The 17,548-nt window shown below is 48.9% G+C and overlaps 1 protein-coding gene across 11 annotated transcripts in view; it reads left to right on the forward strand.

The window, feature by feature from the left end:
* The first annotated feature begins 16,024 nt into the window (after positions 1 to 16,024).
* CD6 (CD6 molecule) overlaps positions 16,025 to 17,548 on the forward strand; it is a 41,990-nt gene continuing 40,466 nt past the window's right edge. For all 11 annotated transcript variants that reach the window (XM_023654142.2, XM_023654143.2, XM_023654146.2 and 8 more), the window contains exon 1: positions 16,025 to 16,260. In XM_023654142.2, the coding sequence (XP_023509910.1) occupies positions 16,200 to 16,260 (61 nt within the window). In that variant the 5' untranslated portion in view covers positions 16,025 to 16,199. The remainder of the gene's footprint in view (positions 16,261 to 17,548) is intronic.

The following is a 17,548-nucleotide window of genomic DNA, read 5'->3' on the forward strand; positions in this document are numbered from 1 at the left end:
ACTTGGCTCGTCAGAGCCCTGCGGAGCACTTGGATTAAGAGCCAGCCCTCACCCTGACCTAAAAGGCCAGCTAGATCTGGCTCCCGCTCTCCTCCAACCTCACTGTGGCCCCATGTCCACTCCAGTCCAGCCACTCCAACCTTCTTTCTGTTCCCCTCACGTGCCGAGCTCCCTCCTGCCCCAGGGCCTTTGTCTCTGCTGCTTCCTCTGCCAGAACTGCTCTTCCTCCCCATCTTTGCGTGGCTGGCCTCTTCTCTTAATTTACATTTCAGCTGAAATGTCTCTTCGTGGCAGAGACCTTCCCGGACCTTCCTAAGTGGATGCCTATTGGATTCTCAGCACCCTCTCTCTGTCACGCTGTCCTCTTTTAATGTCTTCAGAGCACATAATACTAGCTTAGTTATTTGTTTATTGTCTCCCCCAGTAGAATAGAAGTTCCACTGGGTCAAGGGCCTTGTCTAACTTGTTCTTTGTTTAAGACCTTTCTTTTTAGAGCTGTCCTAGGGTTATAACAAAATTGAGAGGAAGGTACGGAGATTTCCCACATTCGCCCTGCCTCCCACACTTGCATAGCCTCCCCCGTTATCCACATCCCTCACCAAAATGGTACATTTTTTTTTACCAAAGCTGAACCTGCATTGACACGTCATAATCACCCCAAGTCCATAGCTTACCTTAGGGTTCACTCTTGCTGTGGTACGTTCTATAGGTTGGGACGAATGTGTAACGTACGTGTATGTGTATCCGTCACTATAGTATCATACAGAGTGTTTTCACTGCCCTAAAAACCGTCTGTGCTCTGTCTGTTCTTCTCCCCACCCCCAATCCCAGCCCTGGCAACCGCTGAGCTTTTTACTGTCTCCTTAGAGAGTACGGAGATTTGCCTTTTCCAGAATGTCATACGGTTGGAATTAAACAGTATGTTGCCTTTTCAGACTGACTTCTTTCACTTAGCAATATGCATTTAAAGTTCCTCCATATCTTTTCATGACTTGATAGCTCTTTTATTTTTTAAAGATTGGCACCTGAGCTAACATCCGTTGCCAATCTTCTTTTTTTCTTCTTCTTCTTCTCGCCAAAGCCCCCCAGTACCTAGTTGTCTATTCTAGTTGTAGGTCCTTCTGGTTCTGCTGTGTGGGACGCTGCCTCAGCATGGCTTGATGAGCGGTGCTAGGTCCACACCCAGGATCCAAACCGGCAAAACCCTGGTCCGCCAGAGCAGAGCATGCAAACCCAACCGCTTGGCCACAGGGCCAGCCCTATTAGATCATTTTTTTTAAAAGCACTGAATAATATTCCATTGTCTGGATGGATCACTTTATTTATCCATTCACCTACTGAAGAACATCTTGGATGCTTCTAAGTTTTGGCAATTATGAATAAAACTGCTATAAACATCGATACACAGGTTTTTGTGTGGACACAAATTTTCAGCTCCTTTGGGTAAATACCAAGGAGCATGATTGCTAGATGATTGGTAAGAGTATGTCTAGTTTTGTTTTGTTTTTTTTTGTAAGATTGGCACCTGAGCTAACAACTATTGCCAGTCTTCCTTTTTTTTTTCTTCTGCTTTTTCTCCCCAAATCCCCCCAGTACATAGTTGTATATTTTAGTTGTGGGTCCCTCTAGTTGTGGCATGTGGGACGCTGCCTCAATATGGCCTGATGAGTGGTGCCATGTCTGCGACCAGGATCCGAACCGGCAAAACCCTGGGCCCCCGAAGCAGAGCGCGTGAACTTAACCACTTGGCCACAGGGCGGACCCCAAGAATGTCTAGTTTTGTAATAAACTGCCAAACTGATTTCCAAAGTGGCTGTACCATTTTGTGTTCCCAACAGCAACCAATGAGAGTTCCTGTTGTTCCACACCCTCGCTGGCATTTGGTGGTGTCATTGTTTCGGATTTTGGTCATTCTAATAGGTATGTAGCGGTATCTCCTTGTTTTAATTTGCGTTTCCCTAATGACATGTGACGTGGAGCATCTTTTCGCATGCTTATTTGCTGTCTGCATATCTCCTTTGGTCATGTGCCTGTTAAGGTCTTTGGCCCGTTTTCTCATCAGGTCGTTTGTTTTCCTATTGTTGAGTTTTAAGAGCTCTTTGTATATTTTGGATAACAGTCCTCTATCAGATGTGTCTTTTGAAAATATTTTCTCCCGGTGTATGGCCTGTCTACTAATTCTCTTGATATGGTCTTTCACAGAGCAGAAGTTTTTAATTCTACTGCAGTCCGGTTTATCAACGATTTATTTCGTAGATCGTGTCTTTGGTGTTGTATCTAAAAGTCATCACCACACCCCTGGTCATCCAGGTTTGCCACTATGTTACCTTCTAGGAGTTTTATAGTTTTCTGTTTTACATTTAGGTCTATGATCCATTTTGAGTTAATTTTTGTGAAGAGTTTAGTCTGTGTCTAAGAGTCGTTATTTTGCATGTGGATGCCCAGCTGTCCCGCCTCCATTTGTGGAACAGACTTGTCTGACTTTTCACTGTTTTATTCCCACTGAACGCCCAGTGCTTGGCAAACGGTCGGTGCTCAATAAGCGTTGGTTGAATAAATGAATGGAAAGTGTGTCTCAAGCCAAGATTTGTAAGAAAAGCTGGAAAGCCCATTGCAAACTGGGTTGTTAAAATTTTATATCGGGTAGGAAGCCAAGCCATGATGGATGGACAAGCCCATGCAGGGGTCGGACGCCGTGCAGGGTGATGGAGAGAACAGAGCTCTCCGCCCCGGATTCTGTATCAATCACTGCAGTCAGGGACAAGCACGTTGGATGAGCTAGACAGACACTGGGGTCTCCCAGTCTCTCCCAGGTGCTCCCACTAAGCTGCCTCCACCTCTGCTCCTGGAAGCTTGGGATCACAGGGTGTGGTGACCAAGCACACGCCACATCAGACTCAGCTCTGTCCTCTCCTGGTGAGGTCACTAGGGTGGCAGAAATGACAAATGTCATCACAGAGGGCTGAGCCTTGCAAATGAGAGTGCTCAGCTGCCGCCAGTGACCTTCAGGTGACAGATGAAGGGAGGGGCCCCTCAAAACAGTGTGGCCAGCAGAGAAACACCAGAAGAGAAAGGCATCAAAGAAAAGAGAAGCCAAGTTTCGTTCTTTCTGTCCGGTCTCTGTCCCCGAGGTTTAGGGGGGCCAAGAACTAGGATGGGGTGACTGGAGAACATCCCGGGGACCTGCTGAGAGGGAGAGACAGTAGGGACAATTTGCCTCTTGGAGAGGGTGGAAGTAGCATTGTGAAGATAGATGTGACTGTCACCCAGGCACGAGTTAAACATTGAATTACCAGCGTAACGGGGCTGGAGAGTTGAAGTTTAGGGCTGAAGAGACCAGGGCTGGAGACCTCTGACCACAACCCACAGGCATATGTGGTTTGGCCCCAAGAGCGTTTGTCCACATGGTGCGATATTTTTGTTCTTGCTTTTGTCATTGTTTTTTAATTTAAAAAATTGTCTAAATTTAGTTGTCTCCTTAAAAAGTCAGAAATGTTCCCATGAAATGTTCCCAGATTTCTGGCTGCTCTTGAAATTGGGGAGGGTCTGGCCACTCTGGGCCAGCGTGTTCACAAGGGACAAGCGGCAGCTGCTCCGTTTAGTGCGGTAAGGCGCTGCGTGGCCCCGGGCGTGCCTCGGTTAGAGGCTGGTGAGATGAGCCTTTTCATCCACACCCTGAGCAGCAGCTACAGGTGAGTGTGCGAAACGAAAAGGCTGCACGGGAGAGGGATCCGGCTGGGGATGTTTGGCGGAAGTGACTTCTCCCAGACGCTCCTGACAGCCCTCTGCCAGGCCAGGCAGTGGGAAGTTCCAAAGTGGGGCTTACTGAGCCTCTTAGGCCCCCAGCCCCACCCGTTAAAACCCAGCATGATTACTTTTTGTGGCTGAAAAAAGGAAGCAGCGACACCTAGATCTGACTTCTAGCTTCCAGGTGCGTACGGTTTCTTAGTCACCCCAGATCCGTCCGGCTCCATCGCCCACAGGTCCCATAGTCACTGTAAGCATCCTCTGTGCACAGCCGCCCTGCAACTCTGAAGGATGGCCAGGATGTGGCCCACGCAGTGGGGCCAAGCCCGTCTCCCAGGCCTACCCAAGGCCTGCCACACACGTGCAGGACAATTTGGGTTTCTCTGATACCTGGCCAACTGACTTCCTGTACCTGTAGGGGATCCTGGGCTTAAGGATGGACGGAAGCCAAAAAATCAGGCCACCTGGAGGAAAGCATAATAGCCTTGGAGTGAGGAGGGACAGAGCAACAGAAGGACAGTGACAGCGCTGGGCAATTCCTGGAGTGCTGTGCAGGCGTCCGTCCACAGGGGTGGCCAATCCCAGCGTGTGCTGGTGCGTAGCAGGAATGGCATGCAACCTGCAGCTGAAATGTCCATGCCAGACTCCCATGCTCCATGAGGTGGCAAGAAGCACACGAATGCCATCGATCAGCAAGATAAGGTTGAGAACTGCTGCCTTATTCCACTCCCATGACCACCAGGAGAGCAGGTGCCTTTAAAGGAGTGGAACAGAGCAGACGCTTTTCCACGCCCGTCAGGCCAGAATGAATGAGCAGGACATTCTGAGGGCCACGGCTGAAGGTGCGGTGTGGATTGTGGACTGGTGTGTGGAAGGCCGTGGCCCGCAGGGGCAGAAGGCAGTAGAGAATGCATCCTCACATTGTCTTCCCTGTCCACTCAGCCCCCATGAGTGAGAATGACCACAAGTTGGGGTTTGGGTGGGGCGGCAACATGTCACCAACGATAGTTATTACCTATTATTCTTTTTATTAAATGTCCATTCTCACTAACCTTTTAGAAAACTGATTGGCTTGGCATGCCTGCCTTCTCTTTCAGATGTCCCCAAGGATCTTGCTCCCAAGTCCCATTGATTTTGCTTGGCAGCTCTCTTGGGTCCACCCCTGTCTCTCCTATCCCATGGTGCTTGCCTTATTCCGGCAACCCTCCTTCCCTGCTTGGACCATTGCAGTAGCACCATTCAGTTCATATTCAGCACTTCAAGGGCTCCCCACTTGTCCAGATCCCTTAGTCCGACTTTGAGGGCCCTCCAGGGTTAGCCCCTCCCCTTCCAACTCCTGACCTTCATTGCTTGCAGTGCCCTCTCGGTACCCCCTGCCCACATGTGGCCACTCAGCTAATCAGCTTCCAGTCCTGTCTCTCATCTGGGACTTGGCACACTGTGCTCCCCCAGCCTGGAACCTTGCATGGCTAATAAATCCTGGCCCCTGAGGACTTGACCAAGATGTCACCTCTTCCAGGAAGTCTCCCCTGATTTCCCAAGGTTGGGTTAGCTCTCAGAGCCCCCTGCAGTGACTCATGTCATGACTGCCTGCTTCCTTGCCTGTTTATTCCATTGGAGTAGAGGCTTTTTTTTTTTTTTTTTTTTGAGGAAGATTAGCCCTGGGCTAACATCTGCTGCCAATCCTCCTCTTTTTTGCTGAGGAAGACTGGCCTTGAGCTAACATCTGTATCCATCTTCCACTACTTTATATGTGGGACGCCTGCCACAGCATGGCGTGCCAAGCGGTGCATAGGTCCACACCCGGGGTGTGAATCAGCGAACCCTGGGCTGCTGAAGCGGAATGTGCAAACTTAACTGCTGTGCCATTGGGCTGGCCCCTAGACTAGAGACTTTCTGAGGACAGGGCTTGTGTCTTCTTCATCTCTGTGTTCCAGGGCCTGGCACGTAGGAGGCACAGCCTCTCCAAGGGAGTAAACTCTGGGGTTCGACATCTGAGAAAAGGCCCTGTCATGACCTCTTAAGAGCTGTGCGATCTTCGGCAAGTTATTGAACCTCTTCAGTTTCTTTGACTGAAAAATGGAGAATAATAATATTCACTTTACAGGTTTTTTGCTGAGTATCAAAATGAGAAAACCCGGCACTGTGGCTGGCATGTAATAAGAGCTCAAGAAAAGTCTGCACTTTAATTAACTGATAAATAAATTAAATAGGTTTAGAGGTTGCTTACTATGTGCTGGGCACTGTGCTAGGTGCTGAGGATGCAACAGTGGACAGATGGACACAAATGTCCCCTCACTGAGCTGACAGCCTAGTGGGTGGAGGAGACAGATGATAAACAAATGAGCAGAAGAGAAGAGAGTAAAATAGACGAGAAGAAGATGTTTTTAATGTCACATGTAACAAAGGCTATAATGAAAAATAAAGATGGATAAAGAGATGGAGGTGACAGTGGAGGCTTTTAGGTAGGGTACAAGATAATAATAATTTATTATAAATCTGGGTTTCTCAACCTTGACACTACTGACACTTTGAACCGGAAGTTCTTTGTTGTGGGGGGCCGTCCTGTGCATTATGGGGTATTTAGCAGAATCTCTGGCCTCCATCAACAAGAGACTAGCTGCACCCCTCCCCCTCAGGTGTGACTACCAAAATGTCTCCAGCCATTACCGAATGTCCCCCGGGGACAAGATCACCCCTAGTTGAGAACTGTTGCTATAAATAAACGTCTGTTGTAAGGGGTGTAGTGGGCTGAATGGCAACCCCCCAAAAGATACAGCCACTTCCTCATCCCTGGAACCTATGAATATTATCTGATACGGCAAAAGACGTGGTTAACTTAAGGGTCGTGAGAGGAGGCACTTATGCTGGGTTATCCTGGTGGGCCCTAAATGCCATCACAAGTGTCCTTAATAGAGGAAGGCAAGTGCTCGTGAGGAGGTAGAGAAAGGGGACCCCAGCACACTGTCGATGGGCTGTAAATTGGTGCAGCCACTGTGGAAAACAGGATGGAGGGTCCTCAAAAAATTACCACGTGACCCAACAGATCCACTTCTGGATATTTATTTGAAGGAAATAAAACCACGCTGTTGAAGAGATATCTGTACCCCCATGTTCATTGCCACACTATTTATAATAACCGAGACATGGAAACAACCTATGTGTCCATTGATGGATGAATAAATAAGGAAAATGTGGCATATAGATATAGATATATAGATATACACACACACATATGTATACACATACACACACCGTGGAGTATTATTCAGCCATAAAAAGATGGAAATCCTGCCATTTGTGACAACATGGATGGACCGTGAGGGTATTACGCAAAGTGAAATAAGTTAGAGAGAGAAAGACAAATACTACATGATTTCACTTATACGTGGATCTAAAAATACTGAAGTCATAGAAACAGAGAACAAATTGGTGGTTGCCAGAGGTGGGAGAAATGGGTGAAGGTGGTCAATGAGAAAAAAAAGAGAGAGAAAGGCAGAGGGAGATCAGACAGACCCACATAGAAGAGAAGCACCGTGAAGACAGAAGCAAAGATCGGAGTGATGCGGTCCCACGCCACGGAATGCTGAGGAACTCCTGTCACCACAAGAAGGTGGAAGAAGCAAGGGACAGATCCTTGCCTGGAGCCTCTGGAGGGAGTGTGGCCTTGCCGACACCTTGGTGTCAGACTTCTGGCCTCTGGAACTGTGAGAGAATAAATTTCTGTTGTCTAAGTCACCAAATTTGTGGTAATTTGTTACAGGAGCCACAGGAAACTAATACAGAAGAGTTACATCGTCACTGGGTGTGGTTTCACTATTGAATATTATGATCCAAGATTCAGATTCCCATAGGAGAATTTACGAAGCAAACCATTGACATGGCTGAGAGTGACCCCATTCGCAGATTACACATAGCTGGATAGGTTCATAAAAACTTTGGCCAATGTACTCCAGACGCCAGAAGATGTCCACAGGGCAGCCCTATATGGATAAAACAGACAGATCTGAAGGTCAGACCTTCTTCTTGGGGCCCTCAGACTCAACTGGAAAGGACCAGGATGACGTGGCTTAGCAGTAGCAGGACAAAATAAGCCTGGGGGATTTTCATTAATGGTAAATTTAGAGTGAGTCAACATTGTTTGGGGCCACCTGAGGCCACAACAGAACAGTGTTTGTCAAGGTGATGAGATTAGAGTGATGTTTTTCTTTTCCTGATTTTCCAGAGTTCCTCTAATGTGGTTCTGAGCCTTCAATTATTACACAAAGCTCAAAGTTGGTATCGGGAGTATCACTCTTGTTGACTCCAGGCCGATCAGAAAGGGTCCCCACGACCCTTCCAGAGACCTATGAGGTCAAAACTATTTTCATAATGATATTAAGACATACTTTGCCCTTTTACTGACATAATTTACCTGGTTCACAAGCAATGATGGATAGAACAGCTAGTGCCCTAGTACGGATGAAAACAGGGGCATTAAATTGTATTAGTAGCCGTCGAATTCTTTTTTAATTTTAATTGTATTGAAGTCACAGTGGTTTATAACATTAAGTAAATTTCAGGTGTACATTGTTATATTTCAGTTCCTTTACAGACTGCATTGTGTTCACCACCAAAAGTCTAGTTTCCATCCATCACCATACACATGTGCCCTTTGACCCCTTTTAACCTCCTCCAACCGCTTTCCCCTCTGGTAGCCACCAATCTGTTCTCCTTATCTATGTATTTATCTTCCACATATGAACAGAATCATATGGTGTTTGTCTTTCTCTGTCTGACTTGTTTTGCTTAGCCTAATACCCTCAAGGTCCGTCCACGTTGTCACAAATGAGATGATTTCATCTTTTTCATGGCCGAGTAGTATTCCATTGTACTTATAGACCATATCTTCTCTATCCATTCATCTATTGATAGGCACTTGGGTTCCTTCCAAATCTTGGCTATTGTGAATAATGCCGCAGTGAACGTGCGGGTGCATCTATCTTTTTGAACTAGTGTTTTCACGTTCTTTCCATAAATACCTGGAAGTGGAATAGCTGGATCATGTGGTATTTCTATTTTTCGTTTTTTAAGAACTCTCCAAACTGTTTTCCATAGTTCGCCATTGAATTCTTCACCCCCATGCACTCACAGTAAAAATACGAAAAAAAATTGCTGGTTTCACTGAAGTGTGTCCTCAATGAAAGAGTTAAAATTATTAATATTATTAAATCATAGTCCTTGCATACGTGTCTTTTTAATATTCTATGTGACAAAATGAGAAGTATGCACAGAGCACGTCTGCTGAATACCGCAGCACGGCTTGCCTCCGGGCAGGACATCTGGCTATTGTTTGATTTGCCAGCTGAACTAGCTGTGTTGTGTTCTTTTTTTCATGGAACACCATCTTTACTTGAAACTGTGGTTATCCAGACTTGAGGTTTTGGCAGACAGTTTTTGAAAATGAACGACGTGAGCCCTTCGCTTCAAAGAAAACAACTAACAGTATTTGCTGCCAATGATGAAACTGAAGCTTTTAAGTGAAAATTTGAACTTTAGAAAGCTCGTGTCTGCCGCCGTGATCTTGACAGCTTCCCATTACTTAAAGTTTTCTGAAGATCAGAGAGGATATGAATGAATGTCACTTTTTGATATTGTGTAATGAAATATGTCAATATTTGCAAGATCAGCATAACTCCATGAACAAGAATGTTCCAGAATGGCTGATACATGTTGTTATAAAATGATGCACAGATAAGAGATCTATTCAAAGTCCAAGATAGACCAATGAATTTTAACTTAACAGTGTATTAGAGTTCACTGACGATTTCAGATCCCATATGGTAACTAACCCTTAGAAACTATCACTTGTCAAGCTTCGTTGTGGTATCTTTAAATGAATTAAATAAATATTTTAAATTTCTCAGTTTAGTTTCTAATATGATAAGCATCGATAGATAGAACCCACGTGAACAAAAGTTCTTTGGGTCCTTGATAATCTTTAAGAATATGCAGGAGTCTTGAGACCAAAACGGCTGAGAGTTGCTGCCCACTGTGTGCTAAAAGGCAGGAGACAAACCCCACTAAGATTTAGGTGGCTGCCATCTGGGGGATAATTTCGGGGACCCAAAGGCCTGGGGCATGCTGGGACACTGCATCCAGGGGAAAGAGTGAGCCTTTGCAATTTGCATCCCTTACCACCAAGAACAGGTCACAGTGTGTGTGGGGCCTCTTCGGAGCATATACCATCCTTGGGAATTCTGTTCCGACCCACTGATCGTGTGACTTCGGGGGCTGCCAGTTCTGAGCGGGGCCCAGAGCAAGAGAAGACTCTGTAGCAGGTCCAGGCAGTGGTGCACGCAGCTGTGCCGCCCTAGCCATAAGACCCATGCAGTCGAATCCTGCCGGAGGTACCAAGGTGGATAAGGATGCTGTGTGTGGTCTGCAGGAGGCTCTCATGGGGGAGAATTTGCAGCATAAACTTCTAGGGTCCTGGAGCAGAGCCATGACTCTTGCAACAGGGAACCACTTGTCATTTGAAAATCGTCTCCTGGGGGCCCGCCCCATGGGCAGCGATTAAGTTTGCACATTCCACTTCTCGGTGGCCCGTGGTTCGCTGGTTCGGATCCCGGATGCGGACATGGCACCACTTGGCAAAAGTCATGCTGTGGTAGGCGTCCCACGTATAAAGGAGAGGAAGATGGGCACAGATGTTAGCTCAGGGCCAGTCTTCCTCAGCAAAAAGAGGAGGATTGGCAGCAGATGTTAGCTGAGGGCTAATCTTCCTCAAAAAAAAAAAAAAAGAGAGAGAAAGAAAAAAGAAAATCGTCTCCTGGGATGCTCCTGGGCCTTGATAGAGACTTGTGCCTGAGGTCACCAATGGCTAGGTGACCTGAGAGCCTGTCATAAGCTGGGTGTTACCGTACATGCCACGTTGTAAGATCTACACAGAGGGCAGCAGCGATTCATTGTACAACAGCTTCAGGCCCAAACGGGCCCAGAAGGTGCCAGTAAGTTGCATGAACAGATGCTCCCCAGCTCCGCTGCATCCCTGCTTCTCTTTTAACTCATACCTCTGGCCTCAAGGGGGCTGCCCTTGTTGAAGGAGGAAACCCTCAGGCCTGGTTCACCAATGGGACAGCATAATAGGTTGTTACTAACTAGAAATGGACAGAAGCTGCATTACAGCCTCACTCAGAGGTGGCCCTAAAGGATAAGAGTGAAGGGAAACCTCCCAGGGTACGGGGATGGGAGAGGACATTTAGGCGTCCACTGCACATGGAAGGAAAAGTGGCTGGAGATATGGGTACCCATGGACTCCTGGGCAGAAGCCCAGAAGGAGCAAGACTGGGAAATCAGAGACAAGGATATTAGAGGCTGTAGATGCGTCTGTGGGAGTGGGCAGAAAGCAGGCAGCTCTTTCTGTCTTGTATTGGTGCCCATCGGAGAAGGTCGACCGCAGGGAGGCCTGCAACAGTCAAGTGGAAGGATGTGGTTTCCTGTGGGTGTTAGCTGGCTTCTCGCCTTTGGCCCCCCCAGTGCTGGTGCAATGGGTGGCAGGAATGCAGGCTATCCACGGGGTGGACAGTTCTGAGAACTTCATAAGTCTGAGATGGAGCGCTAGTCGCACACAGTGTGGCCGACTCCAAGATGCATCCTTTACTGACTCTCCTTCTTTCTCTATTTTCCTCTCTCTCTTCTCTGGGACAACATACCTGAATAACATCTGCAAACGGGGCTCTATTTGGGAAGAGTGGGCAGGCTGCGATACCACCCTATTTAAAACTGTAGCACCTTCCTGGCTCTCTTGATCCCCCTTACTCAGCTTTGTTTCTTTTCTCCATGTAATTTACTTCTTTATCACGTCTATTCTTTCTTATGTGACTCTCCCACTAAAACGTGAGCTCTGTTAGAACAGGCAGATTTGTCTGTCTTTGTCCTGTGCTGTGCCCCCAGCGCCCAGAACATGTGATGTTGTGTTCAGTGAGTGACTAAGTGATTAGAGCTAGGGTATGTATATTTCATGCTGAATATTTAGACTGTGTTCGAAAACTCTGGACCTCGGGAAAGACGAGGGTTGGCTGTGGCTGGTTTGGGGATTGTGGTCAGGACTAAGGAGTTTCAAGCAGACTGAGGAGTGGGCTTGACTTGGGCTGGGGGCAGGGCTGGTCCAAAATTTAGAGTCCCATAGAGCCAGAGCCTTTCCTGGCAGAAGTGCTGTGTTTCACCCAAAACCTTTATGCTTCCGCATATTCACCTCTCCGCCCTAAAAGGCTGATTTGCCCGTGGTTAAGAGCTCAGGTCTTGGACCAGACAGGCCTGCATTCAGAGCCTAGCATCACTGCTTCTTAGCTGTGGGTCTCGAGCAAACGCCCTCTCTAACTTCGCTTTCCTTGTCTGCACGCCTGTGTTAAGAATGGTACCTATTTAGTTGGGTTGTTGTGATAACTGAGCGGGGAGAAACCCCACGTAAAGTGTTTGGCACCATAGGGAGCGCTCACTAAGCCTCAGTCAGCACTAAAATTTCCCCTATGCCACACGGCAGGGGGATGCAGTGCGAGGCCCTCCCCTCCTTCCTGTCAGAGAATCGATAATGTTGCTTACGCCACGTGGCTGGGCCAAGGGCAGGAGAGAGAGACAGTCTGCATGACAAATGCCCGGGCTCTCCACAGGATGGGGAAGCACTAGGGGTCTTTGCAAATTGAGTTCAAAAGGGCCTGGCTCCAAGAGTTATAAATAAAGATGAGCTTATTGATTTGGGCGCCCAGCTGGGTATGTCTTCCAGCTTCCTGTTCAGAGCTTCTTGTCCATGAAACGTGGGCTGTTTGCGGTATATCACACCAATGCCCAGGGATGCTCCCACTGTGCTCTCCTGCCTCTACTCACCCTGTGCCCTCTGCCAGGAGCACCCTTCCTGCTGGAACCTACCCATCCTTCAGTTTGTCCTGCCTCTCGTATTTCCCTTCCTTTCCTTTCCTTTCTTAGCTTTATAGCGAGTTTCCCCCTCATTCCATTGCATCGCTCTGCTAGTTTAACATGCACATTTAATTTAACAAAGCTGAGAGTTCGTCAATATTTTGTGCTCCTAACAAATAATAGACCTCTCTGACTCTGATTACTCTTTACCTATTCATTTGTTATTGTTTTCTGGTTCTGTCTTTCGTTCTTTTTTCACTGGCCCTGAGCTAACATCTGTTGCCAATCTTTTTTCTTCTTCTTCTTCTTCTCCTTCTTTTTCTTCTTCTCCCCAAAGCCCCCAGTACATAGTTGTATATTCTAGTTGTGGGTCCTTCTGGTTGTGCTGTGTGGGATGCTGCCACAGCATGGCTTGACGAGTGGTGTGTAGGTCCGTGCCTGGGATCCAAACCGTGAACCTCAGGCCACGAAAGCGGAGCACGTGAACTTAACCACTATGCCACCCAGCTGGCTGCCAATATCTAGTTTTTCAGGGTGTGAGTCTCCTGGGTACTGCTCTGTGCAATTGTTCCTTAAAGTGCTTTGTTGTGATGGTGAATGGTATGTGTCAACTTGACTGGGTCGTAGGGTGCCCAGATATTTGGTGAAATGTTATTCTGGGTACTTCTGTGTGGATGTTTCTAGATAAGATTAGCATTTGAATCTGTAAAGCAGATTATGTTCCCCAGTGGGGGAGGGGGGCCTCGTCCAATCCACTGAAGGCCTCAATGGAATAAAAGGCTGAGCAAGAGACAACTGTCTCTCTCTGCCCGTCTTCGAGCTGGGACACTGCTCTTCTCCTGTCTTTGGTCTTGGACTCGAACTAGAACTTAGACCAGTGGCTCTCCTGGGTCTCAGGCCTTCGGACTTAGACCGGAACTACACCCCAGCTCTCCTGAGTCTGTAGCTTGCTCACTGACATCTTGGGACTTCTTAGCCTCCAAAATGATGTGAGCCAATTCCTTATCATAAATCTCTTATATACTTCCTATTAACTCGATTTCTCTGGAGAATCCTGACTAATAAATTGTGTCCTATGTTTCATGATTTTTCTTTTTTTTTTTTTTTTTGGCATGGGAGCTCACGTTCCTGGCAACTTTTTCTATGGGAATTCTTTAAGGCCTGAGTTTATGGCGAGATACCCCAGAGAGGACTTTTGCATTCGTCTCTGCTGAGTGCCTAGGGCATTCCTATCTATTTTTCTTTAAATTCTCCTGTCGTTTTTGTGTTTGTCATTTTTGCTACGCAGCTACTGTGAATTCCACCTGCAGAGCCATTTCTGGGCTGATTTGTGGTTCGGAGCATTCAGGATTGACTTTCCTTTGTCTTCCACTCTGAGTCAATGCTGAGTCCAGCAAGTTCTGGGTCCCCTCCCTTTGAGAGGTTTTCCTCTGCTTGTTCATATGTTGTGGGGGTTGTTTTTCATTCTTTTGCTTTAGGTGGGCGATTTCTGATTTTTTTTCACTTTGCTCTGGCTTTAGGTTTTGTCAGCGCCCCCTTAAACTGAAGTCCTTGACCACCTGGGGTTGGCAGGTACCTCAGGGAAACCTCTGTTTCTGGTCTCAATTCTCTTTTTGGATTTGCCTTTCTTGTCATTTTGGCCGCTGATAATTATCCTTAGTTTCTTGCCACCCCAGCCATGCATTTCTAAAGATTTTTTTTTTTTTTTTTTGCAGGGGAAGATTCACCCTTTGCTAACATCTGTTGCCAATCTTCCTCCTTTGTGCTCCCTCCCAAAGCCCCAATACATGGTTGTGTATAGTTTTAAGTCCTTCTAGTTCTTCTATGTGAGCTGCTGCCACAGCATGGCTACTGACAGATGAGTGATGTGGTTCCACACTGGGGAACTGAACCTGAGCCGCTGAAGTGGAGCGTGCTAAACTTTAACCGCTGGGCCATCAAGGCTGGCTCTAGGATGTCTTAGAATATTTTTATCCAGACGTTTTTTTTTGCTATTCTGTTTTAAGGGAACTTTCAGCATATACCATCTGCCATATGGCCAGAAACAGAAGTCTAGCCATCCTTCCTGGCCCGTTCAGACATGTGTCCCTTAGGACACCGCTCATCTGCAGGAGACCTCTCACCGAGTTCATCTTACCCTGGCCTGTGGCTTGGTTCCTGTGTTTGTGACTACACGCTCCTTGAGGAAAGGAATGTGGCTTCCTCTCCTCGCCTTCCACTGAGCCCATTCCAGAATTCCCCCTACCGAAGTCTCTTAAGTGTCATTTGAATGGAACTGAATGTGGGAGCTGGAGGTACCCGTGCGCCACCTGTGCTACCGGCGACCTTCCACAAGAGGGCAGCCTCAGCTGGTGCCAGAGCCCCATCCACCCCTTAGGGCTGGGCGGGTTTCACGGTGGGAGAGGCCTGGCTCCCTGTGGCTCCCAAACCTACGACATCAAATACCCGCTTGGGACTGGGACCCAGCGGAGGCATCCTCCCCATTCCCCAGGTGGGGAAATGAAGACAAGTGGGATGAAGGAAGTGTCAGGCCAGGGCAGGGGAATCTGAGATGGGGTCATATGGGGAAGGACCAGGACGGAACCAGTCTCCTCTGGACTCAATTTCTTCAAGGGTTTTGCTTACACAACCACATTAAATGAACTATTCCTTCGTTCAGTCAACAACATTTGTTCAGCATCGACTGGAGGCCCTGCAGGGAGTCCTTTGGTCAATGAAACACACTTGGTCCCTGCCTCCTTCCCACAGTGTCCTCTGCAGTCCAGCTGGACAACTCAGCATCTCCCGAGAAGCCCCGGGCTTCCTGCCTCTTCCCCTCGCTCCTGCTGCTCTTTCTGGTCCAGGCCTCCTGCCATCAGCATCTGCTGCAGGGCTGCTCATCCGTCTAGACCCAGCCTGGGACCCAGAGGTGGAGGGCTCTGGACCCTCCCGTGCCACCTCAGGGGACGGCTCCAGCCTGTAGAAGGAGGTGAGGGACAAACCATCACTCAGGCCCTGCCCAAGGCTCTTCCCTCTCAAAAGTAGACGACCGTGCCCTCCTTCTTCCCACCCATCATTGCACCCAAGGACCAGGTAGACCTTGGGAGTTAATCCCAGGATTCCACGGAGCAGGACAGACCGTGGGTCACTCATTCACTCGGCAAACATGTATTAATTGAGTATGTACTTTGTGCCAGGTATCTAGAAACGAGATGTGTCCCTTCCGCTTTCCTTTTTCTTAGGAGACCCTTGAGTGTGTACGCGTGTGTCTTGCTCCGTGACCCTTGGGGTTAAGCCAGGCCTGGGGGGCTTGTGGCAGAGGCAGCTTGGATCTCCCCAGCAGCCCCCATAATACCAACCTGACTTCCTGGAGACCAAAACCACAAGTCGAGCACAGAGGCGTGAGAGACACTCGCAGGCTGGGGTTGGTCGCATGCGTGCAAGAGAGAGCAGCGGAGGGAAAGATACAAACAGGAGCAGCAAAGAGCAGAGCGGGCGCGGGGGGCACTCTGCGGCCGTGCCCACCTCCTGGCCTTAGGATGTTGCTTCCTGCCGGCAGGCACGCATAGCAGTCTGAGATGGCTCCAGACATGTGGTTCTTCCTCGTGATCGCTGGATGGCTGATGCCAACCCTCTCAGGTAACCCCTTATCCTGCTTCTTGTGCTGCTGCTGGAGGACCTGGGTCGTGCTCTCTTGGGCCCCTGTCTGGTTCTTTTCTCTCGCTCACCTTTCTGAAGCCTTTTAGCCAAGACTGTACTCGGGTACCAGGCAGGTGCCAGCTGTGCCAACAGCCATTGGGTTTCAGGGAGGGTACAGGAACCATCTTCGGGGGCTGGGGCCCTGCCTGGACAGTGCCAGGAGGACCCCCGAGGGTGAGATGGTGTGGGCAGGATGCGTGGTGTCTTACTAACGGGCTTCCAGGCTCTGAGGATGGTGATGTCTCCCACCCATGGGCTCAGGAACTCCTGCATCCCCATTTCTTGCCAACTCTCAGGAAGGAATGGCTCACCTTCCAGAGAATTAGGACCATGGGTGATTGTATTTTCAACCCCAAAGCTGAGGTTCTGGGCTTGCCAGGCTTGGACCTGAAACAGAACTCTGGAAGCCAAGGGGAGTGAGGACAGCTGGTCACTGGTGGGTCGGGAAAAACCCGTTGAAGTAGTTTAGGGCACAAATGAACAGGAAGACTCTTGAGGGCCACCTGTCCCCCATCCTGAGCCCCCCTGGGTGCCAGGGCACCCTTGTGACCTGGGCTGGGACATCAGGTGGCCAGAAGTTCTGGACACTGGGTTGCGCTCATCAGATGCTGTTGGCCCCTGCTGAGGGCAGGGTCTAAGCTGGCAGGAGCTGGAGGTGGGGGGGCACCCAGAGATGCAAGAGATTCTGCCGCGGTTGGGCCCTCACATTTGGGGGATGGAGGGGCTGGTCTGAAAACAGAATTCTTGGCCAGGGGAGTCTGGGTCCACCTGGCAGTGGAGATGCCAAATGCTTTCAGTTTGGTGTGAAGGAGACCCCGGAAGGCCCCATCAGGAGGGGCATCTGAGCCAGCTAGGAGGACTGGGAGCATTGGGGAGCTATACTGGGGCGCCTCTTCTTGCTGCCTGGATCTAGAGGCATGTGCTCTGAGCCTTCCGACCTCACCCTGGTGCAGGGAGAGCCAGTTAGCTCCGGAGCAGGGATGCGCGTGCCTCCGGCCCCGTGTGGGTCAGCTTTGCCTCTCTGGCTCTTCCAGGAGCACCTGGAGCTCAGCCAGCTTCTGCGCCTGAGCTGAGACGGACAGATGGTCAGAGACAGGTTCTTTCTCTCCCTGTCCCCATTGCCGCCACCCTCTGTTCTCCACAAGGCCTCGCCACCTGCCTAGGTTCAGAATTCAGTCTGGGGCTGAAAGCTCTGCTGGCCAGCCCCTGGCATGGCAGGCTGCCTGTC

Source organism: Equus caballus, chromosome 12, assembly GCF_041296265.1.
Source record: "Equus caballus isolate H_3958 breed thoroughbred chromosome 12, TB-T2T, whole genome shotgun sequence".
In the NCBI taxonomy this organism is placed as follows: domain Eukaryota; kingdom Metazoa; phylum Chordata; class Mammalia; order Perissodactyla; family Equidae; genus Equus; species Equus caballus.